At 36.6% G+C, this 13620-nt stretch overlaps 1 protein-coding gene across 2 annotated transcripts in view; it reads right to left on the bottom strand.

The window, feature by feature from the left end:
* Positions 1–5312: 5312 nt before the first annotated feature.
* Positions 5313–13620, bottom strand: part of LOC112995737 (interleukin-31 receptor subunit alpha) — a 33844-nt gene continuing 25536 nt past the window's right edge. For both annotated transcript variants that reach the window (XM_026120908.2, XM_064501517.1), the window contains exons 14-18: positions 13314–13460; positions 10589–10729; positions 9724–9817; positions 8021–8099; positions 5313–7157 (exon numbers count right to left, since the gene is read on the bottom strand). In XM_026120908.2, the coding sequence (XP_025976693.2) occupies positions 6561–7157; positions 8021–8099; positions 9724–9817; positions 10589–10729; positions 13314–13460 (1058 nt within the window). In that variant the 3' untranslated portion in view covers positions 5313–6560. The remainder of the gene's footprint in view (positions 7158–8020; positions 8100–9723; positions 9818–10588; positions 10730–13313; positions 13461–13620) is intronic.

The following is a 13620-nucleotide window of genomic DNA, read 5'->3' on the forward strand; positions in this document are numbered from 1 at the left end:
AGTTCAGTTATGTTCCACGTGGGCATCCCAGAGCATTTACCTTGATTTTAATCTTATTCTCATGCACTCTGACATTTCTGAATACCATTTCATAATCTTTCCATGATTACAAAATGTATTACTTCTGCAAACTCCATTAGACTTTTTATATAACAGTGAAAACAGTGTAGATCTTACCTTTGGATAGGACAGCACTACACTCTGAGGATAGTAACGATAGACCCAGAAAATCTAAATAAGGCTGCTTTTCTGAGAAATAAGTATTCCCTTCAAAACTTCAGCTGTCTAGAGCTGAAAGCGCAGACATTGAAATATCAATAAGCATAAAAGTTGGCTCAACGCAGTTTTAGCAACGGTAAAGCACTATAAACTCAGTTTCAAGACTAGGCAATGCTTGTAAATCAACACAATGTAAGGGGCTGAGAAAAGTGCTGACGGCAGACATTCAGACTTGAAGGTGTTGACTTAATTACTCTGTATCACTTGCTGATGTTAACACACTTTGGAAATATAAACCACGATACTATGGCACAGTTTGACTGCTTGCACTGGGAGAACACAAGCTCACTCCAGGCTTAGACGGAGTTACGGGAACCTTAGTTCTTGGTTACGGGCACCTAAATTACTGGGCATCAGCTGAACTACACTAACTTTCTCAACATCCTCAGCTCTCAGCCAGTGAGAGGTGATGTAACCCTCTACTCGCCTCACCACTGGCAAAGCTCCCCTAAATAACCTGCTACTGCTCCACGAAGGACCAGAGAAGCAGACAGTATTAAGCTATGGCATCTAGACCGTGTCCCTGAGCCCTGAAGTACTAAACATCTCAGAGAAACTTAAACAAGTTACTTTAATGACAGGATTTAAACTATTCCCCTTCCTTTCAGTGGACAGCAGTTTCTAGAAGCAGCTGTCTTTAGTAACTGAAGAAAGGAGAGCATACCACAGCATGAATACCTACTCTGTATTTGCAAGTATCCTGTTTTCAACAGAGTTTGGAGAACAAATCTATATCACATACACATCTGTTTTAGTTAATACTTTGCTATTTTACCATTTAAAAAATATCACATTTCACAAAAGAACATTTTACTCAAACATCTCTTCCAACTTTTGGATTGTCACTGCTCCTTTTCATATTCTGAATTCAAAAGAACCAGATAATGCAATAGTTTGAATTAAATAGTGACGTGGCAGTGCAGTGGTTATTTCCCCTGCGAAAGGAAAGAACAAACTAAGCACAAAAAAGCCCAGGAAGAGATCAGGCAAATTACTTCAAGGAACAGAAGTTCATTAGAATAGTTACAATTATGTCAAGTACTGAAAGAAGAATTTTTATCAAGCAGCAAAACTGCAAAGACTAAATACTTGAAAAGAGTACAGAGTTAACATTTTGGTAATAAACAGGCCTGATAAGCATTATGGCTAAGAACAGTTTGTACTATAAAAAGAACACAATTTTTTTGTTGGCTTCGTTTACCCAACATGATCTTTGCACATGGGACAAAAGCCCTATCTTTAAGACAATGGCATGTGGTGCAAAAGCACATTTTCTGATAAATCATGAATAATCATAAGATGAGGACACCACAAGAAGTGATTTTGACCATTGTACATTCTATTTCTGTGTTGCTGGGAGGCAACAACTACTGGAACTTAAGATAAGCTCATATTGAGCCCGTAAGGGCTCAAGACTTACCAACACTGAGGCTACATCCCTGCTTCCTGGTATTAACATGGCAAATATTAACACAGAGCAGCAAAATGAGTCTTCCACTACTTTTGCAGTCGACTTGAAAACAGAGTGGAGCAACTCAAAACACTAATTCAAATCGATACTTGTTTAAAACATAATATGATCTCTAGCATTTGTTCCTCCAGCCCTTCAGAGCAACATTTTGCAATGTATGAAACATAGCCAAACACTACTGCCACATGATCTTTGTGTTCACAAATATGGCCACAACATGACCATGACAGTTGCCTTACCCATCATAGCTGCCGTCACCCAGCATTTAAAATGATTATCTTATTACTGACTATAGTAGTATCTGTTCCATGGGAGCACTGGAAGATACACCTATGCTCCAACTGTAGTTCAGGACTTGAACCTGCCTGTGTTTTAAGCTTCTTAATTATCCACGCTACTCAAGCGCTGGTTGGCACTGGACTGAGAATGCAGTTGAGTAGTCAATATAGGTGATACTATCTGCATAGTTGCATCACTACTGCCAGAGCTACACTAACTTGCAGCAGCAATGGGGCCACCTCAAGTTCTCTTCTTGAAAGTCTCCATCCAGAGGTACTCTGCCCGCACAAACTCTGAAGAACGCATACACTGTGAATCCAGCATCTGAACTTTCCTCACCTGTGAATGTTCAGCACACTGGAAAATGGTATGGTGCACATACATAGCACAACGCACTTTCCATTGCATATGTTGTGACTCTTTGTTCTCACAACAAGGATGCCTGAGTTTTCTCATACGGATCATTTGAGTGCACACAAGCATTTGTACATAAATTGTGAAATCTCTCAACACAAAAGCATTCACATAAAGTCTGAAACTAATAACCAGTGGTGAGGCAAAAAGAAAAAAAAAAAAAATCTAAAATGCCTGTACAAGCATTTTACAACTAGGCTGGCAAGAAGCTAAGAACAAGCAAAACAGGAATGTGTCAAACATTAAAAACAACCATGATAGTTCAAAATTCATTTTTTGTATTTACAAGTGGTGTGCACTGGTGTATCTACAAGGATCAAATTTTGAGTTTTAGCAAATTTTCAAGTTCATGTCTGTCTTAGAGAATAAACAGAGTGAATTCTATCTAAATCGCATCTTGCAGTGTTAAATCTCAAAGCAACAAACAGGCATGAAGCCTTATGGCATCACTGTGCAAAACTGGAAAAAAAAATTGTAGCAGGACTGCTGAAACAACTTTGCAAAGGTGACAGGAATCCATTTGCTGAGCCAGGAACAGAAGCCATGAGACACACACACACACACACACTCTGTACTCAGATTAGGGATCTATTGCATGCAAACATTGACCTCTATTACAAGAGATACCAAACCAGAACTAGAGATGCAACTCTTCTATGTTAGTGTTTACTCATGTGAATAGAAGATGAAACATCTATCTTGAAAAGTGACCAACTATCTTGGACAGATCTGTTTATTATAAACCCATTTTTCCAGAATAGGAAGAGCTAAACATGCTATCTCCAATGAAATACACTCTGTGGCAAGATAAATATTTGACTTATAGTACCAGCTGGCGCAAAGCCATTGCCAAGCTATCTGTGGCAGCTTTTTAGCAGTGACTGCATCATCTGTGGAGGAGCATGCACTGAGCAAGAAAGTACTAACTGGAGCAGGAAAGCTTCCAGGTTTCTCCTTTCCGCTCCATTAAGCACTAGTATATATTCCTCTTTTGGGGCAATTTTAAAGACAAGAAGAGCACAGCAATATCTTAGGTTATATTGGGGGGAGGAATCTGCCTGTAATAGGTTAATTTGTTATACCAAAGTTTGTGGGATTCCAGCTGAAAGAATATGAAATTCTGGGGAACTAGATGTGAATACAGGTAACAAGATCAAATATTTAATTTAGCTAAAAATCTGATAGGTGAAAAAAAAAACCTACTACTAATTTGCAGAGTCCTAAGGTCTAAAGAGGAATTGTATGATATACAGAAGAATGACAATTACCAAGATAAATGAAGACCTTACTGAAATTATGCTATAAGCTGGTATCTATCTATCTCACAAGGATCCAGACACTTGATTCATTTTCTGCATTTCAAACTGCTGAGGGAAGGGTGGAGATTAGCATTTTTTATATTCTTAGTATCAGTGATTCTCAAATGGAATGAAATCTAGAAAAAAAGGTCTCTAGGGATAATTGTACCAGGTATCCTTCTAGAAAAAATTACCAAGAGTTAAATTATTGTAATGCCCAACATGCCATTGCCACCTCACATCACAAAACTGGAACAACTGCCCAAATATACAATGTTTGTGGCTCCCTCTCAAAATAAAGTCACATTTCTAAGTAAACCTAAATATCTAAAATAGCTAAATGGGATATTCAGTACAACTTGATACACAGATGTTCTCGGCATCAGAAATATCTTTCATCTTTTTTTCTTTTAATCCACTGTACGTTAATCCTCAACATACCTAATAAACTTTTCCACGTGCTCTCATCTTTTTTTTTCTTGGTTCACAGCATTAGTTTGAAAGACAAATTGTGAAAAGTCAGAAAGAGTACAGCTCTGAACACAAAACAAACCAAGACCAAGACGCTCACATTCCAGAACATGGGCAAAAGGCCACCCTAAATGCTGGGATATACTGAGCCCATTTATTGCATTACTCTTTCTCAAAGTAACAGGGGAGGAAACAAGTAGTAAGGAGAAAAAAAGCAGGATAGCAATAAAGAAGAAAATGAAATGGGATAGAAAAGCAGCTTCTTGCCCTCCAGAAGCTAGATGTTACAGAAAGACCCTGTGCAAACCAGCCAACAAGAAAGCCTACTTTCTAGTGATCACTTAAAGGTTACGTTTTTTTATTTTTTTTACTTGACACAACTCAGAGCGTGCACCTTTCCTATGGTTGCTAAACAATTCTTAGATAGGTCCACTAAAACATCTCTGTGTTTCCTTTTAAATCTTGTGATATTAGAACAAATACTGAAATTTAAGAGGAAAAAAAGAGCTGTGACTGAGTCAGTGACTTCTGAGCCCTAAAAAATGGCAATGTAGCTGTAAGAAAATTCAAAAGTGAGTGAAGCAGCAGGAGCACTGGCAAAGGTGAATCTGCATCCCTATGGTTATTTCAGAGCATGACTTATCTAAGGAAGGAAGAACAATCAAACATTTTGGCTTATAGCACCACGGTTGGGAAGGTGATCTAAAGACCTTGTCGGGGAAGGATGCGGAATCAGTGCTGCTGTACAAAACGTTTGCGGCAATAGCTTTCTTATCATTTCTTGGAAAATAAGGAAACATTGCTGTAAAGCAGAAGGCACTTTCAAGCGACTCATGTAGCTTTTTTGTCTGAATGCAAACTTCACCCTGTCTTAGTAACAGCCAACACATTCTGAGTAAGTTTCAGCTTAATTTATGCTGAACAATGGATTCTCCCTTCTCCCATTCCTTTCCCTGACCAGAAGGAAAAGCCATCATTGCCTGTTCTCATTCTCTCCTTTTTCCATCCCCATGAGTGGTACCTTTTCTCCCCAAAACAAGCCTGCAGTTATGCACAAACAAGACCAATTATGTCAAACCTTCACATACTGCCAAAATAGATTAAAGTCTAAAAATGACTTTATTGCCAGGCACATACCACACCTAATGCACCATTTTAACATTTTTTTATTCAGAGTTGAATACATCTCTTTTTAATCTGTCATTCAATATAATAAATATTTTTGGTGATAATTTTACAGTAATAGCCTCTTTTCTGCTGAAAAAAATCAGACTGAGAGTTTCCTGCTTAATTAACATGTTCATTTGCTGCATAGAACAAACTGCAAGTAGTTTTATGACTCAGAACTTACAGCCTTCCTGTAGAAACCTCTAGTTCTAAATCAGTTAGAGGACATCTTTGGATATTTTGCAGATGTTTTGTAGTGTTTTTTCAATACTTACAGGAGAAAGACTTCCCTAAATATAAATTCAGTGCTTATCCCAGCATAAGATGCTATATTTAGCTGATTTTTTTTTCCCCAGTTAAAAATACCAAAACCTCAACTGGGAAAAACAGTCTGAAGCTAGAATAAATTAGAGGCGAAGAAACACTAAGATAAGATATCCTGCAGTAAACAGCTGTAAGTAGAAAATGAAGAGGAGACATGAAAATCCGCACAAAATACAGATTTAAAAACAAGAGATGAGGGGAAGGAAGCAAGAAAGCCAGCAGAAGCCTACCTTTTTGAAAATGTAGATAAGTCAATAACATATACATGACAAATATCTTCTCAACAAAAGATAGGAAAACTTGAGCCAACTGTTAACTCAGGAGCCAGGATACAACAAGATGATGACTGCAATCTACTAATTACTTGCCAAATAGGAGGAACACTACAGAAAATCCAAAATCAAACAATTGGAGGAAAGAAGAGTAGGAAAGTAGTTCTACTTCATTTAACTTCAAGGAAGGATTTGGCAGACCCTGGCTCTGCTCAGATAAGTACATTGTGCCCCAACAGTGCTCAGCTACCAGTCACCTGGAGGGAAATTGGTGAGCTACTTGCACTGCTGGATGTTCTCACAGGAAAGATCAGCTTGTTTTAATAAACTAATATGGGAGAACTAAGAAGAAATAAAAAAGCTGACTCCTCTGCATCATTTCTTATACATCTAACAGGTAAAAGAAACAACAGTTGAAGTGAACTTTCACAGGTATAAATGCAGTGCATTAGTTACTTCACAGCCTTTCAAAAGAATGGGGTAATTTCACCCAGAGTAACAGAGATCATCCAGGTTAGAACACATGAATATGGAAAAGGCAGCACTGCCAGGATAAATCTCACAAGGGGAGAAAGGTTTCTCATGCTAATGAGCTGTGGCCAGCCTAACCACGTCCAGTGTTACATAGGATTGTCCTACAACATTTTGTTGAAAAGGAGATATGGCAGTTGACTGGCTTTTGGGTTCATTCTTACTGTGTTCTGGCAAGTTCTCAGAAACGAGAAATTCCCTTGTATTAACAGAATTTTTAAGGTATGGATTGAACACTGCTTTTTCATTGAGATCTGAGAGGTTTAAAGCTTCTTCCTTATTTTCTTCATTTTGATGTGAAGTATGTTGGGATTCATGTAAATCATCTTCCAGCATTTCTATGGGTTGAATTTGCTTGGCTGGTATCAAATTTGAAAGCACTTGACTTCTGAAATCTTGGTCAGAAATCGTATAAGGCATGGATGGTGAAAGATGCTTGGCAGCTTCATGTTCTTCATTATATGGTATCGTTTTATCTCCATTAATCATGTCTTTTGTATTAGTATCAGTATATTCTGAAACATGGTTTTCACGATTCATTAGTAGTGAGTCTTCATGTTCTTCAGGAAAACAGGGTTCCAAAACACTTACATCTTCCAAGCCACCTATGGTTTTATCCTCAGACATTACTTCCTTCAGGAATGAATTATTCTGTCAATACAAAGAGATCAATTTGAAGATTATGATAAAGGTAGATAATGCATCAGAAGATTTATACACACACACACAAATATATGTATGTATATATATGCATACTTTTTTATATATATTTATATGCATACATATATATATGAAACTGCCATTTGAGCTGTTTGACTCTTTCCATTTTAAAAAGTGCATTAATGAAGACCTGATGCGCATTTCACCTGGAATGCAGTTACATTGTGAAAGAGGACTAAAAAATGACAATGTCATTCTGTTTGTTTCTTAAAAGCTTTCATAACAAGTTTTTTTCTGCTTAATAAAGAGTTTCAATGAAGGCTCAGAATCAAGCTGAACTTTGTCTCTTTTACACTCTGAGCAGCCATTTTTTCAGACCAAATTTTACAATCCCCTTCTCCAAAAATTACATGTTCTGTGGAATCCTGATCACATCATTTCATTTAAACAAGTGTCAAAATTCACTAAGCAGCAAACAAACAGTGAAAAAGATTGCTAAATCTGATTATACGTTCTGCAACCTATATTGTGGAGAAATTAGGAACTATCCAGATTTGGCAATCTGAATCAATAGACTCAACACCCTGAGAAATTATACTTCATTGTATTTAATGAGTCATGCCCATCAACCACTAACTTCAAAGCATTATTTATACTTATCATACAAGAATTAAAGGAACATGGTTTATAAACACACATCTTTTTCTACTAGTTTGAAATAAAACTAAGGATATTTTTTCTTTCATTTTAGTGTTATAAATTCAATACTTTTTGATTTAGTCATAGCACAACTGTCAGAGAGGCATTTCCCCCTGTTTGATCCCACCTTTAATGAACAAAATTGAGATTATTACCATAGATGCATCAAGAGGCCATTCTACTGCAATGCTCTCTGCAGGATTAGGTACGTCAGGCCAACAAACTTTTTTCAACCTGTAATTGAGAAAGGAAGTGTAGTCAACTGATGAAAGAAATAGATTAAATGTCAAAAAAGTCTGAATACTGATAAAATACCAAACTTTTACAAAGAAAGTCTTTCCTACATTAATATTATCTTTTCCAATAAAATTATTTCCCGCCCCCCTGTGTCTTTTGTAAAAAAAAAAAAGATCTCAACAAGTAAAATTTTGGGACTAAAGAAAAATTGGAGAAAAATTGCTGATACACTGAAATTGACTTTCTGATTTAAAGGCTTGCAGTTAAGTATTAACTCATAATTGTAACTGTTTAGCCTAGAAAAGCACAAGATGAAGTAATACTATGTTAAAATAATGCCGTATATGAAAACTGTTGCGATCATGTTTCAGGACAGTTCTTCAGTGAAGAGCCACCTCAAGTAAGCTTTGCTTTAAGGAAAGTGGCACTACCATTATAGAAAACTAGAGCTACACTGAGCTCTTATTTCAGCAGCAGATAAATCATGTGAATTGAAGCTGTATCTTGTAACTCTGATGGAGCATTGAACAGGTAACAAAATCTCCTGCTCAGATTAGATATACGCTTAAGTGTATGCAAACCAGGCCATAGCTTGACAGACTGCTGAATCACTTTGCAGTTTGATCCAGACCAGAATATGAAGACACAGCTACATCTCAAAGTACCCTCCAGGACTGAAGCAATTTCTTACTATTGTGAGAAATCAGAGTATGCAACACAGATGAAGATATAAAGGAGGTGGAAATAACACATACTACACCAACATTACCTGCTGCTTCACATAATAAAAATCTTGGTTTTAATAGCTTAGAACAACCCCTCCAAAACAGTAAAGATTAAACAGGTGTATTACTAAGCTGCAACCAAACAACCCAATCACTTTTCATGCTAGAGAAAAGTATATTTTGTAGCCTTAAAAATTGTCAAGACCGTCTTTAGGATGTTTTAACATTCCCATGTTCTGAGGAAGCAGCTTGCTGGCAAGGGTCATTTGAGACAGTAGATAAAAGGATTAGGGATCATATGTGGATACGGATCCATACCCATCGAACAAGCAAAATTCTTTCATACGATGAAATTTCTAGTTTCTGTTTGACTGCTTTACAGCACACAGTAGTGTACACAGATGACATGAAAGTAGTATTAATGTAGCTAAGGTAACCAATAAAAGTTTTGTGAAATGTATTCTAGTGATATACTAGCAGACGTATTAAGACCGTATGGACAGCTTTATTTTTGGCTGTGTGTCCCCGACTTGATAGACCATGGAATTGCAATTGGCATGAAACATTTTCTGTAAACAGCAAGTTCAATCACAATATCCCATCAGTTGTACCTATCCTCAGACAATTCAGTTGCTAAACTGCCATAGGAGAAATGGATTTACATATCATTTACTTCTTTATTCTGATTTACTGCACTTTCTAAAATAAATATTAATTTTTGGACTATAACTTGTAACAGCACTTATATGCTAATCTGTATACTTAGTCATTTCTTACTCAAATTGCCACGTTTTCTTAATCTGACGTTGGTTCAAAACCCAGCACAAGCATTTAAAAAAAATCTGCCTTTTACAAGTTAAGATGTACTGGTAATAGAATGTATAAAATGTACTCACACATGCTTTTTAAGAATACATGTTATCCAAAGGACTAACAAAACCAACATACTTAATCCAACTAGTACAGCAATGAAAATAATGTCGTCTTCATCTTCAAAGAAAAAAACAAAACAAAAAAACAGATGTTTATCATTTCCTCATGTATTCTATTACAAAGTTAGTTTTAAACATCTAAGTCACCTAATTAGCACAATTTTAAAAAGCTCTGCCCAAACTAACCAAAATTACTCAGGATGCTGTATGGTACTCATTGTATGACAGGTATCTAAAGAGTATTTTGCATCCAACAAGTCACAGCTGCCAATCCAGAAAAGCAGTCTATGATGGAACAGGAAAAGGTATACTGTTTTTTTTGAATTTACTTTATTTAATACAATCACACAGTAATTCAGATTCAGAGAGACATCCGGAGGTCATCTTGGACAGCTTTGTAATTAGATCAGATGGCTCAGGGTCATACTGAGCCAAGCTTTAAATATCACCAAGGATGAAAAGTCTACCACCTCTTTAGGCAGCTGATGTTTCAGTATCACCTAAAACTACTGTATAGAGCCACTTCTCCCCATTATTATAAAATAAATAGGAAATTCAAAGCAGGAAATAGAGTAACTATAGTGTATGTATATTTAAAACTTAATGACTGAAGTAGCATTCAGATTTCTGAGCTGGCTTTCCACCACCTGCCACAGCTAGGTACTGATAGCAGAGACCAGCCCTCAGCCTAGCATAATTCACCTTGCATTTGAGTAGCAAACTACCAGATGAATTTACAGTCTAAAAAATGCTTAAATAAAAATATCCTGTTTCTTACCCCCAAAACCTATTTTAAAAATAGTAATAAGTAACTTTGAATATTACTTACTGAATTTCAAAGTCTTGAAGGTTTTTGGTTCTCCCATGGTTCCGCCAGCTTCATTGGTTGCCATGATATGAACTGTATATTGGGTATTCGCTTGTAAGGACTTCAGTCTGTATTGCAGAACATCAGGGTTCACAGTTTCATCTTTTTAGGAGAAGATTGATGTAAACAAACACACAAAGTGTTTGTCAAAAATCTTATCTTACACTGATAGCTGACAGGGTGCTTTACAGACAATTTGAAATACAAACCAATGCTAACAATCCTTTAAGATAAAACACTTAAATTATCAAGCAATGTTTTATCAAAGCTACCTAACAGTTGAGGGCAGAAAATAAGCCATCATGTATTTTTTAAATTCATCAAGATTTAAGATAGGCAAAACAATCTCACAAAATATATTTTACCCTTAAAAAGAGTGTTTTGAGAACTTTATACCCTCAAGCTGTGGGACCTAAGGTCAGAAATTAAGATCTTAAAATAGTTGGCAAAGTTTATGCTTCTGCGTGTCCTGAAATTGAACTGTATTTCTAAGTACGTGCAGTCAGACACCAAATATCCAAAAGGATGCAACGTATCAAACACTTGGACATCACCCCAATAAAGTCAGAGGAAGCTACCTCAAAGCAACATGCCCTCCCGCCCCCCAAGTTTCCAAATGCTTCTCTGAATAGAACGCAGTGTTTCAAATACCTTCTCTGTTACTGGAATTAGTATGACATGTTCTACTTTTTAAATTATTTTAAGCAAGGCATATAATATTCTATATCTACAAAGAATATTAAAAACACGTTCATGTTATAAAGTCACTAAAACATTTTCTACTGCATGAAGCCAAAAACAACTTATGCCATTATTTAACTCATTCAGTCAAGAAACACTCAGGAAATAGGTGTGCAGCAGTATACCCTGAGATTAAACAAATTCAGTTTCCCTTAAATCAAGGCAGGAAAGGCTAAGCTATAGAGTTAAAAGGTCATCAATGAAGCCACCTTGGCACAAACTCAAAGTTGTATTCTTATTAAAAAGATGTGATATGAGAGAATCCTCAAAAAAACATCAGTACAGTAGGACTTTTCCATTTAGAACCAACTCCCCTGAGTTACTACTAAAAACTAATTTCCTCTGGAAACTAATCTGAAGCCCTAAAACGGGCACAATCTGTTGTGTATGAGCAGCTTTGCTAAGTAAAATGGAGACAGCATTTTGCACCGGCTGAGGCTGCGTGCCTTGCGGATGACCTTGCACAAAGCAGCCGGTATCAAGTCACTTGGCAACTAACATGGCAAGAATGAGTGTACACAGAGGACAGAATCTGACTGAAATTGTCAGAGTTTCCTCTTTTCAATTCACTAATCACCAAGCCCTGGCTCTGAGCTGGGTGTCCAGAAGCAGCTGAAGATACGATAAGCTTTACTATTTTCAGATCTTCAAAAAAAATTAAGATTATGTTAGGTGTCTGCTAACTGTGATGTATAAAACAAAGAAGTAGAAAACGATTTCTGAAGTGTTGAGTGATACAAAGTATTTTTTATAAATTATACAGGAAGAACAAAGTTAGGTCACAGAAACACTTCGCATAAAGGATTCTGCTGAGATTTATGCTATGAAAGTTCTGAATAGAGGATTATACCAAGACTTTGTGCGGATGTCATTCCAAAGGCAGAAAAATAAAAACATGCTAGAAAAATTATGCCACCAGCCTCCAGAGCAAGAAAGCAATACTAAGGTCAGAACAATAAGCATATTTGATCAGATGAATCTAAAAAACTATGTCCAAAGAAGCAATTTCTTGGCAGATTTTATCTTCTTAGATATCATTTTTTATTTTGTTTTTCTTATAAAACTGACTGTAAAAACATCTTCACCAGAAAATTTCCACTATTCTGTTCCAGAAGCCAAGGACTTGGGAGAAGCATTCTTCCAAGGACACGCACAGAACTTATAAACTCACTAAACCCTCAAGAGCTTCATCATTTACGAAATTACACAGAATCCATGTCTTTCCAATATATTTTAGCTCCACTTTAACCCCGCTGTCTGTCTCTGCCATGATTCTTCCTATTGGGTTCAGAAGCATGTCATGAGAGAAGAGAGAAGAGATGTGGAGATGGACGGAGACTAGTACTTATGGAAAAAAGGGAGATCAAGTGTGTGACCAGTAACATTGTCCAATTTGTCACAATCCTGCATAATTGTTCTTTTACCATTAACAGAAAACAAGCTGCAAAAAGCCTCATATACTAGCCTCTACCCGCATCTGGAAAAGGGAAAAAAAATGACAGTGCCATCATACACTTCCTAAATTTAATGCCTGAATCTTGGAGAGCCACTAGCTTTGCATTCCCCTCAGTTACAGAAGCAGAAAGGATGATGTGGATCACAGTCACTGCTGCCCTACCACAGGTAGTACAACGCTAATAGCAAAGAAAATTCACTAAGAGCAAGCACTGCTGTACAAAATAAATCCCGAACAGTCAAAGAAACTGAGCAAGAATATACAGGCAGTATTAAAAATTAGAACACTCACTAGAAGGCTCCTATCATTTAAGTTAAATCTTAAAGACATTTGCTTGCATAAAGATTATGGAATTTTAGTACCAGTACTTTCAGATAGACATTTCTGGCATATAACAACAAGGTATGCTAAAAGCTATAAAAATAATTATCTTCAGATAACAGATTGTCACAATGCTGTTGAAAGCTTTGAGGTTTGATGTATACTTACTCAATTCTTTTCCACCTTCAGGTTTATAAAATATTGTATAGTTACTGATAAAGCCATTTCGTTTATCCTTTGAAATTTCCTTCCATTTAATTGTAATTTCATTTTTGCCTGGAATGCCTGTGTCAGCCACAGGTCCTTCTGATGGTTCTACACAGAAGTATTATAAATCAGAAAAAAAAAAACAAGCAAGTCTAAGTGTCACAATTTTATCCATCTGCATTACTTTGCACATACCAGTAGCATTAGCTGCTGTAATTGTATGTCTTAACAGTGCTCCAATAGAGTCCCTAACTTTCCTCACCCTCTC

This window comes from Dromaius novaehollandiae, chromosome Z (genome assembly GCF_036370855.1).
Source record: "Dromaius novaehollandiae isolate bDroNov1 chromosome Z, bDroNov1.hap1, whole genome shotgun sequence".
NCBI classification, from domain to species: Eukaryota; Metazoa; Chordata; class Aves; order Casuariiformes; family Dromaiidae; genus Dromaius; species Dromaius novaehollandiae.